We start from the raw sequence: 19,843 nt of genomic DNA, 5'->3' as shown, positions 1-19,843 counted from the left end.
TCAGGGCCAGCGGGAGCAGGGAGGGAGGCAGGGGAGGGCCCCAAGGTGCAGGAGGACAAAGCACAGACCTGCGGCGTGGAGGGGAAGGACTGAACAGGCCTTCAAGACAAGCAGAGAAGGAGAGCACAGGAAGCTGTCTGGCTGCAATCTGGAAGGCAAGGATGTGAAATGCCAGCACATCCTCTCTCCTGGGTGAGTCCCAGCAGAGTGAGGTCCCCTTCAGATGGGCAGAGCCTGAGCTCATCCAAGTCTCCAGCAGCATCAGGGCAGGCACCCATTCGGGGCTGTTCCCTCCTGGGTCACAGGCAGGGACCCCAACCTGCTCTTTCCAGCCCCACCTGCAGCTTCTGGACCTTTGGCAGTCTCTCAGCTGCTGAGGAGATGTGGCCATAGACACTTCTTGTGCTTGGAGCTGGTGACTGAGCCGAGAGACCGGACCCTGTGACTGCTCTTCGTCACCTCCCTGGAGGAACAACGGGTGCAGGGGTGCAGGCTGGCACGAGCCACACTGACCGACAGACTCCTGATTTTGGCGGTGATTTCCAAGAAGTTTCATCCTTGCTGTATCCCAGGCCATCGGGAGGCACTGATGTTCCACCAGCCACAGAGGATCCTCCTGTCCCCAAAGGCAGCTTCCCACTGGGTGACAGCAGGACAGTGTTTTTCTCCAAAGCCTCTTCCCAGCACAGTTCCCTTCACACAGGGAGAGCCACTGGCAGCCTCTCATCCCTTCTCTTGCATCTTTTGTTTTCTGCCTTCTGTTTTCCTGCAGTTCATCCCGTCCTGCTGTTCCCTCCCATGCCTCCACTACCTTTTGCTCCATGTGGTGCTCCCAGGCACAGGGTGCATTTCTTCTTCAGCCTGTCCACCCCATGGGAGAGCCTTTGAGATCTGGAGCTTGAAAGATGGGGAGGGAGTGTCTGTCCTCAGACCTTCCCTGCGTTTGCATCTACCACATGTCTCAGTGTCTCCTGGCAGCCACTGGGCTTCTGCAGATGCTCTGGCCACTCTTCAGCCTGGGCCACCTGCTCTGTCCCAGTAGGTCACCTTGTCCTCTCTTTGGGGTGTGCCACTGCATCTTGTTTCTTTTTCCTTTGAGAAAAGCTCAGACAGGCTGGTCTGACTGGTCTTGCAGGTGGTGGGTACCCCGCTGGGGCTTTCCTGTCTTCCTCCACCTCTTCTCTCCTGTCTCTCTCCTGATCACTGATGTGCTGACTTTTTTCATGCCATGCAGTTGTACCACGGGCCCCTCCCCCACCTCTCCAAGGGCAGCCTGGGCCCTGGGGAGGGAGCAGGCAGGAGACCTGATCCTAACCTCTTCCAGGCTTGGATCACAGCCTCTGAGGACATGGAGGACCAGCTCTGAGTCAGAGATGCACCTGCTCATCTGAGCTCTTGTTTTGGGGCATGGCTTTGCCCCCAGGGTCTGTGCCACCCCGTGTGCCATCCAGGCACCCTTGTGTGAGTCTGCACCTCCAGCACAGAGCTCGGGCTGTGCTGGCCAGCCCCGGAGTGCCCCATGTGCTGGCCCTGTCCTGGGGCTGTCTGCAGCAACTCTCGGCCTGGAGCTGCTGCTCCACCCAGCACAGCTCTGCTCGTTCGTGGGGCAGGCCCCCAGTGCTGCTGGGGCTCAGGAGGGAGCGCTGGACACTCTGCAACCAGAGCTTCTCCAGGCCACAGCTGGCAGGTCCCTGCTGTGCTGGCTGCCTTTCTCTGCGACAGTGGCGTTCATGGAAGTGGCAATTTTTTGAGTGAATGCAGGAGAATGTGGTGGAAAGGGAACCTCTAATTTGTCCATCCCTGTGTGAAACATGAAGAACAGAGAAGGACTGCAGGACCACATGGAAAAAATGGGAAAAAGAGGAGACATTACTAGTCTAGTTCTGGAAACAGGGCTAATGACTGGGAGAGGTGATCAGGTGCCAGCCTTGTTGCACCCAAGACTTTGCTGACCGGCCTGGGCCGAGGTGCCAGCACATCCCAGCAATTTCTGGTTGGAGGCTGCCGCATGGATGACCAGGTTTTTGGCTATTGACAGTGCCTGGGGAGCAGTGACCAGTGTGCCCTCACTGGAGAACATTCCTGCTGTCCTGCTGCAGCTCTGGTCTCCTCAGAGCAGTCGTTACTCCAGGGCTCACTGCATGCCCAGCAGAAGCCACTGCGAAGCCACTGCAGAAATCCTTGCTGTGGGAGTCATCAGAAATGAAGGCAGACCTGGGCTCCAAGCAGATTTTGCCTCTTCAGATACTTCTCCTTGCCAGGACCCAATTTCCTTGAGAAATGAAAAACCTGTTGGGCTGTGTCCAAGGGGAAGAAGGGAAAGATCACACAGCTGTGTGGAAAGGAGACCTGGAAAAATGGCCTGCCAAAGACTGGCCTGAATGCTCAGGAGAAGGCAAGCTGGTTAGTGTGGAAAGCAAGATGAAGACAAACCTGTCTGTCTGAGGAACAACCTGGGAACATGGACCCCTGCACGCCGGGGGTGCAAAGGGTCGGGTTCCTGGAAGGGATCCATTGCCATAAGGCTCTGGAAAAATGGAGATGAGAGTAGAGCTGTGTCCCACACCCCACGTACACAGATCAGGGATGCCCAGCTGGGGTGGGGTCGAGGAGAAGATGTCAGACTGTGTCCCACCAGAACGTGCCAAGCCCTCTCCTGAAGGCACCATCAGGTCGCTGTTATTGGCCTGGCTGCAGGAGCTGCTCCCAGGAAGATCCCAGGGCTCTGTGCACACTGCTGCAGGGTCAGGGCTCTGCGCCAGAGGAAACCTCCAGCAGTGGGTGCCCTGCCCCGGGCTCCTCTGGGGCCAAGCAGCACACGTGGCTGAGGCAGCAGAGCAGGGGAGGAGCAGGGTCTCTGCTCATCTGTTCTCTCCGGGTCAGTGCACACCCCAAGCCCCAGTGGGATGCTCCAGTCAGCAGCGTGGAGACCACCAAGCAGTGAGCCCCGCTAGCCACACTTAGGGCCAGGTTAGGGGCACCCTGGTCTTGAGTAGCTGCACCTCCCAGGGCCACCCGTGTGCTGCGGAGCCGTGAGGTGCCCTGGGCCCTCCCCAGGGACCAGGTAAAAGCTGCAATGTCATCCCATGTTCACCATTGCTTCATATCGCCACGCTTTGAGCCAGCACGGGACGTAGAGAACTTTATCTTTCTCTTTTGGATGTCAACGGAGCTCAGAAAGCTGCTCCCTCCTTTCAGGGGGTGAGAGGTTCAGCTGAGACACCTCACTTTGTGTGAACTCTCTGAGGGTGGACAGGACTGTGATGCTGATAGTGACGCTGGTAATGCTAATACTCTTAACTGTAACAGTTTGCCTTTATCCAGCACTTTCCGTACACAACATTTTGTCCTTTACTTCCACAGTAATTCCATGGAAACCCCACCACTTAGGCCCTTAGATTGTTTCTGAGCTTAAGATAAAAATTCCTTGCTGAAGAATTCCCCAGTCCCGCAAGGGAAAATGCAACTGCATCGCACCAGCTGTGACACTCAGGCTTTGCTCTCAGATTGCTCCGTGACGCTCCCGTGAGAGCTGAGGCACAATCTCTCCTGATAGTGGTTTTTGCGAGCTCCAGCGTTATAGAGACCCTTTAGCAAACAGTGGAGGAGGAGGTGGATGTTGGATTGCTTTACTACACGTCATTTTCAACTGTTTATAATATTCTTCTGTGTCTACATATTTTCTCTGTGCACATTATTCATCAGAGTAAAAAAAGGAACTATGAAAACCTCGACCAACTTTCCTATGACAACAAGCGAGGACCCAAGGTATATATGCATGGAAATGCACGCCGCCCACCAACCTAACTAGCAAATGAAAAATAGCCACAGCCAACAGAAAAATAAAAAAAAAAAAAAGAAAAAAAAAAAGAGAAAGAGAAAAAAAGAAAAGAAAAGAAAGAAAAAAAAATCCATGACTATGTTTCTTGGTAGCACGTTTTTATGTTGAGATAGTTTGGTTTGGACTTGAGAATGGAAACTTAGCCAGCTGACCCTGGAAGGATTTCTTTTTGAAACATGCATGTGAACCAGTAATTAACTTGCAAGTTCTTTTTTTTTTTTTTTTTTGAAAAGTTGAACCAACCCCCTTTCCTCCCCAAAGGAAACGGTTCCTTGGTGTAAGTTGCTCACTTTGATTCCCAAAGGTTAACCCTGTGCAATATGTTTTTTTCATTTCCCATGTTTTTGAAAAACAACACTCGTTTGAGTTTTCAATTGCATTTCAAAGCCTTTTTCTCTTTCCTGTACAATGCACGCCTCTTTTTGGGTCTTGATTGACTTCAGTTTGCATGCACAGTGCAAAAAAAAAAAAAAAATAAAATAAAACAACCAAAAAGTCAAAATCTTAAAAGAGAAAGGAAGGAAGGAAAGAAAGAAAAGAAAGAAAGGAAAGAAAAAGAAAAAAAAAATAACTATAACCAACCTTATTTAGCAGACTTTTGTGCAGTTTAATGAATTTTCTTGACCCTTTTCTAGATAGCATGGCTCTCACCACCAGTCCTGGGGCTCCCTCACTAACCAGCTTTGCTCATACTAATCGCAGGCTGAGAAAGTGCTTCAGTTTGACCCTGGAACCAAAAATGTGACATCGCTGCTGCTGGAGGCGAAGGAGCTGGAGGCCAGGGTCATCATCCTCTCTGCCAGGTGAGGCCGTGCTGTCCCGTCCCCCTCCCTGCTCTGATTTCCTCTCTCCCGACGCTGCCCAACGCTGGAGTCAGTGTGGATTTGGGGTTTGACATCCCTCCAAGGAGCCTGAGAGAAACCCCACACACAGCCCCCTGTCCCGGGCAGGTGGAGGGTGCTGAGCTGTGCTGGACGTGCTGCTGGCCAGGCAGTGACCATCCCGAGCGTGGCTGACGTGTCCGGCTGTCCTTCAGGAGCGGCCGTGGTTACTGACCGTGTGCCCTGGCCCAGCTGTGAAGGAGGGGAGCCTCATGGCCCCGTGCCCACAGCACCATGTGCAGATGAGCAGGTGCTCAGCAGCGCTGGGAGCTGAGGGATCAGCTGAAGCTGAGGGGAAGGTTCCCATTGCACCAAGGATTTAGCCACTACCCAGGAGAACCAGCAAGCAGAGACACCCGGGGCTGTGTCTCCCCCGGCGCTGCCACACCCGTGGGATGTGGAAACGGGGCCACCTGGCAGCTGGAGCCACATTGCCGTTCCGTTCGTGTCGTTGCAGCGAGGATGACGCGGCCACCGTGTACAGATCTGCAGCCATGCTCAACATGACGGGCTCCGGCTACGTGTGGCTCGTGGGGGAGCGGGAGATCTCGGGCAATGCCCTGCGCTACGCCCCCGATGGTAGGCACCTCCCGAGCTCCCTCCCGCTGCAGCCAGGCTCGGAGGAGCCTGGTGGGGCCGGGGCGAGCGGCCCCTGCCCTCCCCGGGACCCCTGGGGCTGGGGGAACGCGGTGCCGTGGTGGTCCCGAACGGAGGGTCCCGCACTCTGCTCTCCGCTCCCGTTGCCTGCATGGGGACACAGCCTTGGCCACGCTGCCACGCCCCGAATCCGTGTCACTGGCACCTTGCAAGCTGCCTGTCACCTGGGGGAAGGCTTGGGCCGTGGGGATGGAGCTCAGGGTGTCCGTGGTACACGGAGCTGTGCCCAGCAGGGCAGAGCCAGCCCAGCCCCGCTGCCCCTGCCTGCTCCTGCCTGAAGCTCAGGCAACTCCCCACTGCATCCAAGGGATCCTCAGCCCTCAGCCGTGTGCCCGCTGTCCCCAAGCGCTGGGCACGGCAGTAGCGCTGGAGCAGCCGGTGATGCCGGGAATGCTGACCTGCCTCCCCCTCTGCCCGCGGCAGGAGTGATCGGTCTGCAGCTCATCAACGGCAAGAACGAGTCTGCCCACATCAGTGACGCTGTCGCCGTGGTGGCCCAGGCCGTGCACGACTTGTTTGAGAAGGAGAATATCACAGACCCACCGCGGGGCTGCGTGGGCAACACCAACATCTGGAAGACAGGACCCCTTTTTAAGAGGTATTGGGGAAAGGGCCCTGCTGGAGGGAGCAGAGGACCTGCTGGGGGAGAGCTGGAAAAGGTGGGAGCATGTGGAAAAAGTGCAGGAGGACATGGTGTTTGTTCAAGGCTTTGTTCAAGGTGTCTGTCACTAAAGCTTTGGGGCACGGGGCACAGGGCTGCCTGGGCTCTCCTGCATGATTTGGATGTGAGAGCTCCATCTCTCCTAGAAAACTCTCCCAGGCATGGGCTCAGGAGATGGCACCCAGTTTTTCCAGGCTGTTTAGACATCATCCTGGTGCCTGGCACCAATTCAGTCCATGTCAACCCATGCTACCCTGGGCAATGCTTAGACAGCTGGGATGTGTGGGCAGGGAATGATTCTAGGGGGAAAAGATTGGGGACCTTGGTCTCCTCCAGTCTGGATCTTAATTCCATGGGCAGAAGTGGGAGAGAAGGGGGTGTCTGCCGAATCAAGGTAGGGGGACATTTCTGTCCCATTTTATCTTGGTGCTGCGGACGCATTTCCTGCTGAACATTCCAAGGGCTGTGGCATGGGCCCAGCGCTGCCAGCAGGCCTTGGTGGCAGGAGATGTCCATGCATGGGACAGGTTGCTGTCAGCTGTAGCAAGCCCTGGTGCTGTGGATGTGGAGGCTGGGGTGTCACAGATGGGAGCATGTGCCTGTGGAGTCCTGCTGCCAGGGCAGGGGGTCAGCAGGTCCTGCATGCACTTCCAGACCCCAGTCCCTGCATCCCTGTGGGTGCTGGGACCGCAGGGGCTGGGCCTTGGTGCAGCAGCCACTCCCTGCAGTCCTGGGTTCTGTTGAGCATGAGGCCTGCAAAGCCTGGAGATTGTTTTAGAGGCATTTCTGGCATCCCTTGCAGTGAGTCTTTGGCATGAGAAGTCAAAGCTGCTCTTCACAAGTGTCTTGGGCAATCCTTGTGTGTCTCCACTGTCATGTTTCCAGGGTTTGGGGGCTGCTTCTCCCCTGGGTGGTATTTGTGTGTTCCTGGGGCACTACCCAGGCTGGGAAGAGCAGGTGCCAGGCACAGCACCAGAAGCTGTAGCATGGACACACCTCCCAAGGGACACCCAGAGGAAAGTGGCCTTGGGTGCTGTGGGACAGATCATTCCAGAAGGGAATGGGACTGATCTGGTGGAAAACAAGGGGCAATGACAGCAGGTATGGTAATGAACACTTGGGAAACTCATTCCATCCACCAGGAGGGGATGACCACAGGGCTGTGAACAGACCATAGGTAGCCTTGGCTGGACTTCTGCAGGGTAGTGAGCTTATGGCAGGTAACTGAGGGGGAGCATTTGCCCTTCTGATGCCTTGGGAGGTGTCTCAATGGCCACAGCAGGTTTTCTAGGTTGTCCCCTCTGTGTTTCTCTCCGTAGGGTGTTGATGTCCTCCAAGTACTCAGAGGGTGTCACCGGGCGGGTGGAGTTCAATGAGGATGGGGACAGGAAATTTGCCAACTACAGCATCATGAACCTGCAGAATCGGAAGCTGGTCCAGGTTGGGATTTACAACGGCAGCAATGTACGTACAGGCCTGGGCTGGGCAGGAGGGGTCGGGCACGGGGATGTCCACCCTGGCCTCATGTCCATCTGCTTCCTCCGGGCTCCATCACAGGTCCTGACCAATGACAGGAAGATCATCTGGCCAGGGGGGGAGACTGAGAAACCTCAAGGCTATCAGATGTCAACCAAGCTGAAGGTAAGAGCAAACGGCATTAGGGGCAGGGCTCCTCAGCCTTCTGCATGCCAGGCAGTGACTTTATCTGCCTCCCACCTCCACGGCTGCTCTGCAGCTGGCAGCAGCATTTGCAAGGCTGGGAGAGGCTTTAGGAGAGAAATAGAGAAGGTACGGGAGGGTGCTCAGAGTACAACTTTCAGCTGGAGTCAATCTAGATAGAGTGGCAGGCATCCTTGGGCTTGGAAAGAAACAGGTGGGAAGTGGATATGAGAGAAAACAGCATGGAAAGGGTGGAGGGACAAGGTGTTCACCGTTTCTGGGGAGGGAAGCCCAGCTTCCACCACGGGAGTGTAGCTCTGGAGGGAAACAGAGACAAGGATGTTTGTGCTTCACCTCACAGATTGTAACCATCCACCAAGAGCCCTTTGTGTATGTGAAGCCCACTCAGGCAGATGGGACATGCAGAGAGGAATTCACCATCAATGGAGATCCTGTCAAAAAGGTGTTCTGCACTGGGCCCAATGAGACCATCCCAGGTAACTCAGTCTGGGGGGGGGTCCCACAGCAAGAAGGGGTCCCAGGGAGGGTGCTCAGTCACACAGGAGGTGCAGAGGACGAGGCACAGAGAGGTGACAGCACTGCCAGCCCCCAGGCACCCCCCATTGGCTCAGCCTCACAGCAGTGCTGTGCAGGAACTGGGCACTGGCATCCAGGGGTTTGAGCCCAAAAGATTCTTTCCCACTGTCTCTCTCCTGGATGGGCTCCAGGGCTGTTCTGGGGGATTGCATCCCAGGTTTCTGTCTGCTGACATGTTCCCGTTCTCTCTGCCTTGATCTCCAGCAGCAGCAAGGGCCCCGAGGCACGTTAGCACGTGCTGCACTGACACAGCACCAAACTGTTACAGAAACCTGTGTCAGGATCAGGAGCGAGCACCTGCTGTGGGGTGGGAGCTGCTCAGCAATGCCAGGCTTGCCCAAATCCACCTGAAGGGCATCCCCTTGGCTCGTCACACCTTCCTGTGCACAACCCCCCAGAGTTGTGTCCCGGCCTGTGTTCAGCCTGCTGGGTTCGTGTCAGGACTCCTCCAGCACATGCCCTGAGCCCCTTCCGTGCCCTGGAGGGGGTGGGGAGCACCCACTCTCAGCCCACCTCACTGGGACACAGCAAAGGGATGGGAACCCTTTGTCCCCAGCCTGGCACGCCCTCAGGTGATGGAGGCAGTGAGAGAGGGTGGTCAGGCAGATGGCCCTGACGGATAACATGGTTACATCCCATATAAAGCAGAGCCATGGGGTGGCTGCTCTTGCTGGGGACAGGCACAGATCCTGGGTGGGCTCCCTGGCCAAGGGCTGCCCCGCTCATCCCCGTTCTGTCCCTCCCCAGGCCGTCCCACCGTGGCACTGTGCTGCTACGGCTTCTGCATCGACCTGCTCATCCGCCTGGCAGGGGTGATGAACTTCACCTATGAGGTTCACCTGGTGGCTGATGGTAAATTTGGTACCCAAGAGCGGGTGAGTTTTGGCAGCCTGTGATCTTTCTTTGCCTGTATCGTGTGTAGGAACCTTCTGCAGAGCTGGGTGGGGTGGAAGGGCAGTGTGGGGTCCTGGCTGGTGGGGAATGTGTGTCAGGGCAGGGCTCTGACCCTGCCTGGGCTTCCTGGCAGGTGAACAACAGCAACAAGAAGGAGTGGAACGGGATGATGGGGGAGCTGCTGAGCGGCCAGGCAGACATGATTGTGGCTCCCCTCACCATCAACAACGAGCGGGCTCAGTACATTGAGTTCTCCAAGCCCTTCAAGTACCAGGGCCTCACCATCCTCGTGAAGAAGGTATGGTCTGGCTGGGATGTTCTGTAGAACACGGGAGGTGCCCCTCTTCCCCAGGTTGCACCATGCCCAGTTCCCCCAGTGCAGCCCCTGCCAGTCCCAGGCTCCAGGCTGCTGGTTTTAATGCTGGGTCTCATCTGCACCACCCTGACCCCTCCTGCGCAGCCGAGCAGCAGGAGCTCGGGGCAGGGCAGGCCCCTGTGGGTCCCTCCAGGCAGGCAGGGTGCAGGTGTGGTGGGTGCCAGCGCTGTTCCCCTCTCTCCTGTGTGCAGGAAATCCCCCGCAGCACCCTGGACTCGTTCATGCAGCCCTTCCAGAGCACGCTCTGGCTGCTGGTGGGGCTGTCTGTGCACGTGGTGGCAGTGATGTTGTACCTCTTAGACCGATTCAGGTGAGTGCACTTCGGGCCACCCCAGGTCTGGAGGGGACAGGGAGGTGCTCCTGGGAACTGTCCCCTGGGTCCCTTGTTCAGGCACAGCCCTGCAGCCCTTTGGGGGCTCTCACAGGGACTTAACCCACCTTCTCTGCCCCACCAGGCCTGGGCTGAGGCTCCTGGCCCCTCTGGCTGCCTAAGCTAAGGGATGTGGATGTGTGGGGTACCCAGCCCCTGGGGATGTGGGAACACACCTGTCAGGCCAGGTGCTGTATGGATACCTGGCCAAGGGGACTGTCAGCCTCTGGGCTCTGAGAGAATTTCCTCTCAGCCTCCCTTGGCCCTGTGGCAGCTCCTCTGAGGGCAAGACAACCTGTCCCTGCCTCAGCCCTGTGCCCAGAGGCTTTGGTGGCTGATCTGCAGGGAGCCCTCTGTGCTGCAGTGGGGGAGTCTTGAGCTGGCCAGGGTCAGATGATCTTTCTGGTCTGGGGAGAGTGTGATGGGACTGGGATCAGTGTGAGCCAGACAGGGCTGCAGATCAGCACAGGGGATGTGCCAGGCAGTGGGACAGAACAGGGAGGAGCTGCTTGGGACACAGGCATCATCTGTGGGAATGAGTGACACAGGGCTGCATCAGGACATGTAGGGCACAGTGGGGAGCCCTGGGAATCAGGGTAAGGGGAATGAGAAGGGTTCTGGTCTTGTTTTCCAGCCCATTTGGCCGGTTCAAAGTAAACAGTGAGGAGGAGGAGGAAGATGCCCTGACTCTCTCCTCAGCCATGTGGTTCTCCTGGGGAGTCCTGCTGAACTCCGGCATTGGGGAAGGTGAGTCCCAGTCACAGCGGGACTGCTCTGCCCTGCAGCCCTGGCTCTGGGCTGGGCAGGCTGGGGCGGAGCCCCTGCCCTCCTCCACACCCCCCCCCCCTCACATGGTCCCTGTGGGACCTCATTCCCTGAGCCCTCCCCGGAGCAGGCTGCCAGCAGGTTTGGTGATGCTGAGGGTGGCACGTTTGTGGCAGTTGTCACATTTGGGTCCTGCCACCCCCAGCATCGGTGATGGGAGACAGGGCAGGGAGGCTTGGGCTGGATCCCCTGCCCAGGGTCACGCACCCTCTCAGGTGGGACACAGTGTGCCCTGGGAGGAGCTGGAGGCTTTCTTGGTTCGGGCAGTGCAGAAGCTCCCTGCACAGCTGCTGGCACAGCAGGGGGATGGGGCACATCTGCAGCTGCCATCGGGCTCCTGTGCGCTGACATGGCTTTGGCAACCAAGCCAAGCCCTCGCGGTGCCGCTCTCATCTCTCCTCTCCCCCCGCAGGTGCTCCCCGGAGTTTCTCTGCCCGTATCCTCGGCATGGTGTGGGCTGGCTTTGCTATGATCATCGTGGCTTCATACACTGCCAACCTGGCAGCCTTCCTGGTGTTAGACCGACCTGAGGAGAGGATCACAGGCATTAACGACCCCCGGGTAATGACCCCTCGCTTGCTTTCCCCTTCCCTGGGGCACAGAGTGTGGCTTGTGGTTCCCAGAGCCCTGATTTCCCACGGCTGTGATCTGTGCTGGGGGGCCAGACCCGGGTAACTCTGCTTGGGCTGGTGCTGGTCAGTCTGAGCCCCTGCCCTGGGTGGGAAGGGACAGACACCTGTCCAGAAATAGCCCGTCTGCAGTGAAACTGCCTGCCAGTTCCTGGAGAGCCTCCTCCAACCAGCGAGGAAACGATTCATTATGGATGAGTTATAACAAATGAAATTGTCCCTGCGGTGCAGTCAATACTCTCCACATGCCTCAAATCCATTTCCTGCTCTGGCAAGGACACAGCCACAGCTCACCAGCCTGGCACGCAGGAGTGTGCCCTGCAGCAGCACTGACCCACAGCGTCCCACACCCTGCTGTGTGCCCTGACCACGGCACTGCCAGCCCCATGGCATCCACAGGCCTCCTGCACCCTCAGTGCCACCCTGTCCCATAGCATCCCCTGCCCCAGCACCGTGGTCCCAGAACGTCCATTGCCCCGTGGCATCCCCTGGGGAGATCAAGGTCTTCTCCAGAGAACTGGTCCCTGAAGGAGATGGGAAATTAAGAAATGCAGCTTTGGGGTGAGAAAGTTTTGCTGATGAAAGACAGAAACAACAGGAGCCCTGCCCTTGCCTTTCAGCTGCGCAACCCCTCGGACAAGTTCATCTACGCCACGGTGAAGCAGAGCTCCGTGGACATCTACTTCCGACGGCAGGTGGAGCTGAGCACCATGTACAGGCACATGGAGAAGCACAACTACGAGAGCGCTGCCGAAGCCATCCAGGCAGTGAGGGACAAGTGAGTAGGGCCAGCACATCGCCTGGCCAGGCTGGGAAGGGCTTCAGGGAGCTGCAGCTGGGTGGAGGAAGCAGGGCAAAGCTGGAGGGAGCTGTGGTCAGAGCGTGGCTTGCTGGGACCTCCCAGCTGGGGCCAGGTGGGATCTGCCCGGGTCTCTGGGTGGGCAGCACAAGGTCTGCGTGGGGAATGGCACAGTGGGAACCCTGGCCCTGGCCATGGCCTCCCTTTCTGGCCTCTTTTCTTCTTCCAGTGCAAGGTGGGGTGGCTTCAGTGTTTAAATCAGGGCTGGGAGCACCCTCGCTGCTCCCATGGTGGCTGCAGACCAGCTGGGCTGCCTGGCCTGACCTGTCCATCCCCTCTCTGTGTCCAGCAAGCTCCACGCCTTCATCTGGGACTCGGCGGTGCTGGAGTTCGAGGCCTCCCAGAAGTGTGACCTGGTGACGACGGGGGAGCTCTTCTTCCGCTCCGGCTTCGGGATCGGGATGCGCAAGGACAGCCCCTGGAAGCAGAACGTCTCCCTGGCCATCCTCAAGTCCGTACACGGCTCTTGGCGTGGGGCTTGCCCTGAATGCTGCGTGTGTTGGCACTCAAGTAGCCTCGTGCCAGGCACTGCCAGCCACCCTCCAGACCCCTCCACAGGGACAGGGGCGCTGGGGGCTCCATTCCCACCTGACAAAGGGGGCATTGAGGGACTGGGGTGGGCACCCACAGCCTCAGCTCTGGCTCGCAGGGCTGGGGAAGCAGCAGGGAGCTGGAGGGACGGGAGAGCAGGGCAGGGAGCAGCCAGGAGTGTAGGCAGAGCTGGCAGAGAGCAGTGGGGGCCGTCCAGCACAGGTCTCTGTGAGTGGGGTGTGGGTGCTGCCATCTCCCCACTGCTCCCTCAAGGCTCAGCCTGTCCAACAGCACTGCACTGCCCTGGCTCGGTCAGCCAGGGGGTTTTCTTTCAACGCTGGCTATTCCTGTTGCACAGGGTCCCCGCTCTGGGTCCCAGGCTTTTCCACCAGCACTGATCTGCTGTGTGAGGTGTCACAAGCCAGTCTGATATTAGGGGTGAAAAGGGATTTCCTTGCACTACTTTGGAAGTGCCACACCCGCTGCAGACAGAGAAATGTCATGATGGAGAAACAGGCAGCTGGGAAGCAGCAAGTGAAGGGAGGGAGACATGGGGGATTCATTTTAGGAGAGAAGTGGTCAGGAACCACCAGGCAGAGGTGAAAGGCCTGAGAGAGAATGGGCAGGATATGGAAGACGGGCAGGACCCAGGGGATGTAGGGAGCCATGGACCCCATCTGTGGGATGGTCTTAACATGGGGGTGGGTGGCAGCAGGACAGATGGGACTTGGGACAAGCCTGAAGAGGCCACAGGAGTCCTTGGTGTCCTCCTGGGAGAGGATGGGGAAGCCCAGGGCTACAGGTGGCCCAGGAAGGTGGTGAGGGTGTACCAGGAGCAAGAGGGAGGAGAGTGCAGTGATCCTGGGGTGGGATGTGTGCTCTGTGCCCACCCAATCCCCACGAGGTGTTCAGGCAGAAATGGGCACTGCGAGGACACGGCTCCCGAGCTGGGACACCGAGCTGGGACACCGAGCTGCTGGGGTGCCCCAGCCCTCACTGTGCACGGCAGGGAGCTGCCAGCAGCAGTGCCCTGACCTCGAGGGTGCTGGGGGTCACCAGAAGGGACTGGGGTCCAGCATTACCTGAGCTCCAAGCGGCCCTGGCAGGTGGAGGAACTGTGCAGGAGGAAGCTGGGAGATGTGGTTCATGTCCACTCCCTGCAGCTTTCTCCAAGAGCTCTCTGAGCACTGCCAGCTCCATCCTTCCTGGGGAACACACCCTCCTCATGGCTTACACGTGGCTCTTTTGGCACTGGGGGGCTGTGGGTGCCTGCTCACAGCGCTGTGCATGGTTCTGTGTGTGTGTGTGAGAGCCATGGCAGCCCCTGCAGCCAGCCCACACAACTCTGCAAAGGCCACACATGCACAGGCGTGCTCACACACGCAGCCAGCACACCTGTGGCTCCTGTGTTTGTGGGCTGCAGAGTCCTAGGACGGAAGGCACGAAGGCACACAGAGTGTGTGCCCCTGCTGCCTGTGGCTGGTCCCCAGTGACTACCCTGTGCTGTCTCCTTGTGCTTCCAGGTCCCACGAGAACGGCTTCATGGAGGATTTGGACAAGACTTGGGTGAGGTATCAAGAGTGTGATTCCCGTAGCAATGCCCCAGCAACACTCACCTTTGAAAATATGGCAGGTTTGTTCTGCAAACCTCTTTCTCCCCCTTCGCTGGGTAGCCCGCTTTTGCTCAAGACATTCTCCTCTCCGGGGCTCTCCTCTCAGGCCAAATCTCTGCTGCTTCTGGGTTTGTGCTTTCTTAGTGCTGGGAGGCTGCTGAGGTGGGCTCCGTTCCCACCTTGCTCCAAACAAAGCTTCCCCCACCGTCCCTGGGTGCCCTTCTCCCCAGTGCGGCTGCCCTCGCGTGAGCGCTGCTCCCCTCCCTCTGCCCTGGCCAAGCTGTGCCTGTCACGGAGCAATCAGAGCTGTCAGCAATGCAGAGAGGGGAGCAGCACCTCGGGGTGCTCCCGAGGTGAACCCTGCTGCAGGAGGGGGCTGGAGGTGAGGGGCAGCCCCCAGTCCTGAGGAGCCCTGGGCAGGGGCAGGACAGGGATAATCGATACAGAGGGGTTTTCATCTTGCAAAGACTGTAAGAACCCACAGACAGGCTCTCCCTCTGCACTGAGGTGGTGCTGCCGATCCTACACCCAGACCATGCAGCGATGAGGGATGAGGGGTGTTGGATGGGACCCCGTTCTCACCAGCACTGCTGGCTGGGTTACAGGCATGGAGAAAGGGGGTGTTTTGCTCCGCCTCCTCAGACACCACTCCAAAAACATCAGCCCCGGGGGCTGCGGGCATCCAAGGACAGCACAGGGCTCTGTGCATGGCTGTGCTTCCTGACGAGCCACACTGGAGCACCAGGGCTGGGTTCTGGTGCAGACGACCCCGTGGTCCCGGGGATGGGGTCTGCCCTGGGGCTTGCTGTGCCTGTTCCCAGCATTGCTGCAGCTCAGTGCCCTGTGCCCCCCCAGAGCTGGCACCGACATCCCTCAGGTGCCCAGGCTGTGTTCCCCTCCCGGCCCTCCAGGACTGCGGGGGGATGGCAGGGGGACCCCGGGTTGGCAGCTGCTCCCGTTGCTGAGCATGATGCAGAAGAAATGAGGGGTCATGTTGCAATTTCCACTGCCCCCTGTAACTTTCCTGCTTATTTCAGGTGTGTTTATGCTGGTGGCTGGAGGTATTGTTGCCGGGATATTTTTAATATTCATAGAGATAGCTTACAAAAGGCATAAGGACGCGCGGAGGAAGCAGATGCAGCTGGCGTTTGCGGCCGTTAATGTGTGGAGGAAAAACCTGCAGGTAGGACAAACCGTTTTTAGAGCAAATCTCCACCAGGTGCGTTTTCCATTCCTTCACCAAAGCAGTGAATGCAGAGCTGTGGATTAGCATGGGGCCCTCTGTCCCCCACCCCACCCCACCCCAGCAGCTCCAGCTGGGCATTACTGGGTGCCTGTTAAGCTGTAGGGGAGTGTCCCTGCCTCGTCCCTGCCTCATCCCTGGGAGCTGCCGATGCTGTCTGTCCCAGCACAGTTCCAACAGGGCAGAGGCCTGGCCCAAACGCCCCCAGTGGAGCTCGGGATGGGGACTTCGCTCTGCTGGGGACCACGTGCCGGAGCCACACCTTGCCCTGGCTGAGCAGCAGTGCCAGCACGGCTCCTTGGCAGGTTCTGCCCTGCTGCCTGGCTCTGGCCGCGCTCACCAGCAGATGGGAGGGTCAGCCCGCTGCCACTGACCATCCCTGCCCGGTGCTCAGGTGGAGGAACGCTCCAGGGATAGTTTCCATCACCTCCCCTTCCCTGCCTGCTCCCCAACAGCGCGGCAGCCCTTGCCATACCCAGGGCCGACTCCCAAAAGAGGTGGTGCGTGCTCTTGTCCTTTGGAGACAAGGACATTCCCCCACACAGGAGCCAGCAGTGCCGGTCCCAGTCAGTGCCAAGGCTCCCTCGGGCTCCTTCCATGGGGCTGTTGCTCTCCCAGGCTTCTCCCGTTCCTGGAACATCTCTGTGCCGCTCAGGCAGGGAAGCCCAGGAGGGTCAGAGGTGCCTGGCAGTGACACCGAGCCATGGGCACCAGTCTCACACTTCCCTTGCCCTGCTGCTTTTGGGGCTGAGCCCCACAGTGCCCCTGACCCCAGTGTAGGGCAGCTGGAGGCTCTGTCTGAGTTGCCCGGGCTGGTTTTTCCCTTGGGGAAGCACAGCGGCGTTCAGAGAGCAAGAGCTCCTTTAGGTGACTAAAGGACACTGCTGCTCAGAGCAGAGCCAGCGCAGGAAAGAGAGAGAAGGAGGCTCGGGGACCCCGCGAGGAGCCCGGCCGGGGCCCCGGGGAGCAGCGCTGGCTGGGGCTGCGGGGGGACTGCCCGGGTGGAGCAGCGAGGGGAGCACGAGGCCGGGCTGCTGTATCCTGAGAGCTCGCTGGGTTCAGTTCACCGGAAAGAGTCTCGGAAAAGCCATTTCTCAATTTTTGTTTTCCTTTTTTTCCTTTTTTTTTTCCTTTGCTTCCAAAAAGCAGCAGCACCGAGGGGGTTAAGGCTGCTGGGACAGAGCACACTAGTCGCACTGCCATTTTTCACTTGCCAACCTTCTAGAAAATACTGCACTGGGTCCTTGGGCAGAGTCTGTGGGACTGTGAGCAAAGCATGCTGCCCTGTGGGGGTAAACAGCCTCATGGTAAAGAGCCGTTTGACATTGTAAGACTTTTCCACAGGAGGAAACGTCAGAGCACTAGTATCTGGTACATTGCTAGAAGGTAGGCAAGTGGAAAGATTTATTTGTTAAAACAAACAAACAAAAATAATGGTTTTTGGGATCACAGTTTTGCCATGGCTATTTCCTGAGATGCCATGGAAGAAAAAGACATTTCATTCCATTCATCTTGCTTTCCTTTCCGTTTGTGCATGTCCGCAAAAGAGAGAACTGAGAAGGAGGAGCAAATGTATCCCCGAGCATGCTCTACGCACCAGCGGGATACATTTTGGTTACCCCCGTGCGGTAGCAGAGCCAGACCTGGTCACTGCGTCCCCCGTCGGAAAGGTCACACTCATTGGCACGAAAGCAATTGGGGAGGACTCGTTGCCAGCGCCCGGCGCCGAGCGCGGCCGGGCCCCCCGGCCCGCGGCCCCCGCACCATGGCGGCTGGTGCTCCCAGCCTGCGCCAACCAGGTCCGACTCGCTAACTCCAACGCTTACATTTTTCAGTTCTGTTTCTCTTTGAGTTCATCCCGACCCGACGACATCATGGCACTAACGCTTTGCTTCCTCCCTTTCTTTTCCTTTGTAATTTCTTTTTTTTTTTTTTTTTTTACTTTTCTTTTTCTTCCAGTTTCCTTTTTGTTTTTTAGCCTGTTTTACTTTGGAAAACAAACCAAACCACCACCAACAACCACGTTCGGCTTTGCACAACTGCATCATTTGAATTTTTGAACACATTTTTTTTACAGAATATTCATACAATGACTTCTCTTTCAATGCAGTCCTCTCTCTCTCTTGTGGCACTAGGATTCAGCCTCAGAAAAGGCCCTGAGCACTTTTTTTTTTAGTGTAGGTGCAGCATCTCACGTCTCGGTCCAGCCAGGCTAGCGGCGGAAGCGAGGGGCAGGGCGCCAGGCAGAGCATCCCCAGGAAGCGAGGTCAGCTGTGCCGGCCTGGCTGCAGACACCAGGAGAGCAGGGCTACCTCCCAGAGGGGTTCCCAGCGCTCCAGACGCGAGGCCGGCCCCCCGTAGCTGTAGCAGTGTGGTGGCTGTGCCGTAGCCGTGGGTCACGGAGGCCCTTGGAGGACTGGGAGTGGCAGAACATCTCCAGTAGCTTTCTCACCTAAATGAAGGCCATGACACGGGGCAGTATTCAAATAGATTTAGAGTTTCCAACAACACACTAGAGATCTAATTACTTATACATATTCATTTTAGGATAGAAAAAGTGGTAGAGCAGAACCTGACCCTAAAAAGAAAGCCACTTTTAGGTCCATCACCTCCACCCTGGCCTCCAGCTTCAAGAGACGTAGGTCCTCCAAGGATACGGTAAGAGGAAGAAGAACAATTCTGCCCTCTCTCTTTCTCTCTCTTTCTCTCTTCTGCCATCCCATCGACTGCCACACACCCATCCCGAAGCTGCCAGTGTACATGCATAGCTCATGTTCGTCACCAGTCAGTCAGTCAGTCAGTGAGTCAGTCATCCCGTGTACCTGAAAGGATGCTGGGATCCTGGAGGGCAGGCAGGAGGTGGCTTGGAGTCCTGTGATGAGTTGGGAGATGCAACCGAGTTTTTGTTTTGTTTTTTTGTTTTCTTTTTGCCTGGATGATTTCTGATGTTCCTCTCTGTGCTTCGCTCACCTTACCGGTGCTGACCTCTTGAAAATGATGACATTTTTTCTTTATCTTTTTTTCTTTTTTTTCTGTTCCTAAGTGTTCCTGTACCTGTTTGTCATTGTATGCCTAAAAACAATCACCCCGATTTAATTTGGGCACCGTGTCACCTCACCAAGAGCCATGCGTGTCACACTCTCTACATGTGATTTTTGTTTGTGACAATTAGCATTCGGAATAGTCCTCGCACAGGAGTGACAGCTGTCTCTGGTTATCGTCAGCAGTAACGCAGCTCTAGAAAAGAGATGAAAAGGCTCCAAAGAGGAGGTTGTTAAAGACCCAGCCTTGGTTCAAACTTGTGTTTTCCGCTGCTCTCACATAACCAGAGAAAATTTCCAAATTGCTGCCTCTAAAGCCAGCTGTTTCCAAATGTGCAAATGTGTCTGCTCGTGCTGGAGCTTCAGACACTTCAGCGTCAGGTTGGGCTGTTGGTCTGTCGGACTGAGCCGTGTCCCTCTGCATGTCGCCGTCTGTTGTATGACACTCTGCACTGTGGCTACTCTGTTGTCTCGTGTGGCAGCGCCCGCTGCGTTTTGCTGCCCGACCTCCTGGCGCGACGGGCTTGCCAAAATCCCCTCCCCGGGGCGACCGGCGGGTTTGTGCCCGGGGTTGCTCAGAGCAGGTCCCCGCCAGGCTGCCCGAGGCGCGGCGGGGACGGGGGGACGGTGGCAGCGGGGGAGATGTGGCCCCCGTGGCGGGGTGGCCCGTCCCCAGCCGCAGCTTGGGCGCCTCGGGGACAGCATGTGGTATCGCAGGGGTCTCGGGGCCACGGCTCTGTGTGAGAATGCAGGAGGCTGCCTTTGACACCAGCGCAGGCTCCATACCAAGAAGCTCCTGGAGCACCCCTGGAACGTGGCCCTGGGGACAGCTGAGCCCTCAGCCGGGCTTGACTGCCACCATCTCACACAAAGTGCTCCTCTCACTGTCACCTCGAAGCCTGGAAGTCATGGGGGGGACACCCACACTCTTCCCACCCATCCTCCGTGCCCCATGGGGAAGACGGGCATCCCTGTCATCTCCTGTGCTGCTTCCGTGCTCCCTGGGTGCCACCTTGTCCCAGTGATGCCCCATGTCTGGGGTCCCCTCTCCCCACTGCTGCACCCCCTGAGCAGCTCTGCAGGGAGGTCACAGGTTGTGTCTTTGTGGCCTGAGCCATGACGGGGGCAGAGGAGGCAGAGATGGGGTGGGTGGTGCAGGGGGTGGT

General features: G+C 57.6%; 1 protein-coding gene across 5 annotated transcripts in view; it reads left to right on the top strand.

Annotated features, from left to right (window-relative positions):
* The window catches only part of GRIN1 (glutamate ionotropic receptor NMDA type subunit 1), a 36,876-nt gene that overhangs the window by 12,569 nt on the left and 4,464 nt on the right, over positions 1 to 19,843 (top strand). For 2 of the 5 annotated variants that reach the window (XM_069031736.1, XM_069031734.1), the window contains exons 4-19: positions 4,544 to 4,644; positions 5,180 to 5,301; positions 5,803 to 5,977; positions 7,360 to 7,504; positions 7,598 to 7,681; positions 8,061 to 8,196; positions 9,044 to 9,171; positions 9,324 to 9,488; positions 9,758 to 9,876; positions 10,571 to 10,683; positions 11,174 to 11,322; positions 12,011 to 12,168; positions 12,539 to 12,700; positions 14,304 to 14,413; positions 15,431 to 15,576; positions 18,184 to 18,294. In XM_069031736.1, the coding sequence (XP_068887837.1) occupies positions 4,544 to 4,644; positions 5,180 to 5,301; positions 5,803 to 5,977; positions 7,360 to 7,504; positions 7,598 to 7,681; positions 8,061 to 8,196; positions 9,044 to 9,171; positions 9,324 to 9,488; positions 9,758 to 9,876; positions 10,571 to 10,683; positions 11,174 to 11,322; positions 12,011 to 12,168; positions 12,539 to 12,700; positions 14,304 to 14,413; positions 15,431 to 15,576; positions 18,184 to 18,294 (2,124 nt within the window). Of the gene's footprint in view, positions 1 to 3,705; positions 3,769 to 4,543; positions 4,645 to 5,179; positions 5,302 to 5,802; positions 5,978 to 7,359; positions 7,505 to 7,597; positions 7,682 to 8,060; positions 8,197 to 9,043; positions 9,172 to 9,323; positions 9,489 to 9,757; positions 9,877 to 10,570; positions 10,684 to 11,173; positions 11,323 to 12,010; positions 12,169 to 12,538; positions 12,701 to 14,303; positions 14,414 to 15,430; positions 15,577 to 18,183; positions 18,295 to 19,843 lie in introns of all 5 variants that reach the window. The other 3 variants (XM_069031735.1, XM_069031737.1, XM_069031738.1) reach the window with 3 other exon arrangements.

The sequence above is a fragment of the Aphelocoma coerulescens genome, chromosome 17, assembly GCF_041296385.1.
Source record: "Aphelocoma coerulescens isolate FSJ_1873_10779 chromosome 17, UR_Acoe_1.0, whole genome shotgun sequence".
In the NCBI taxonomy this organism is placed as follows: Eukaryota; Metazoa; Chordata; class Aves; order Passeriformes; family Corvidae; genus Aphelocoma; species Aphelocoma coerulescens.
Note: the sequence above shows the minus strand (reverse complement) of the source record. Positions and strands in the feature narration are given on the sequence as shown.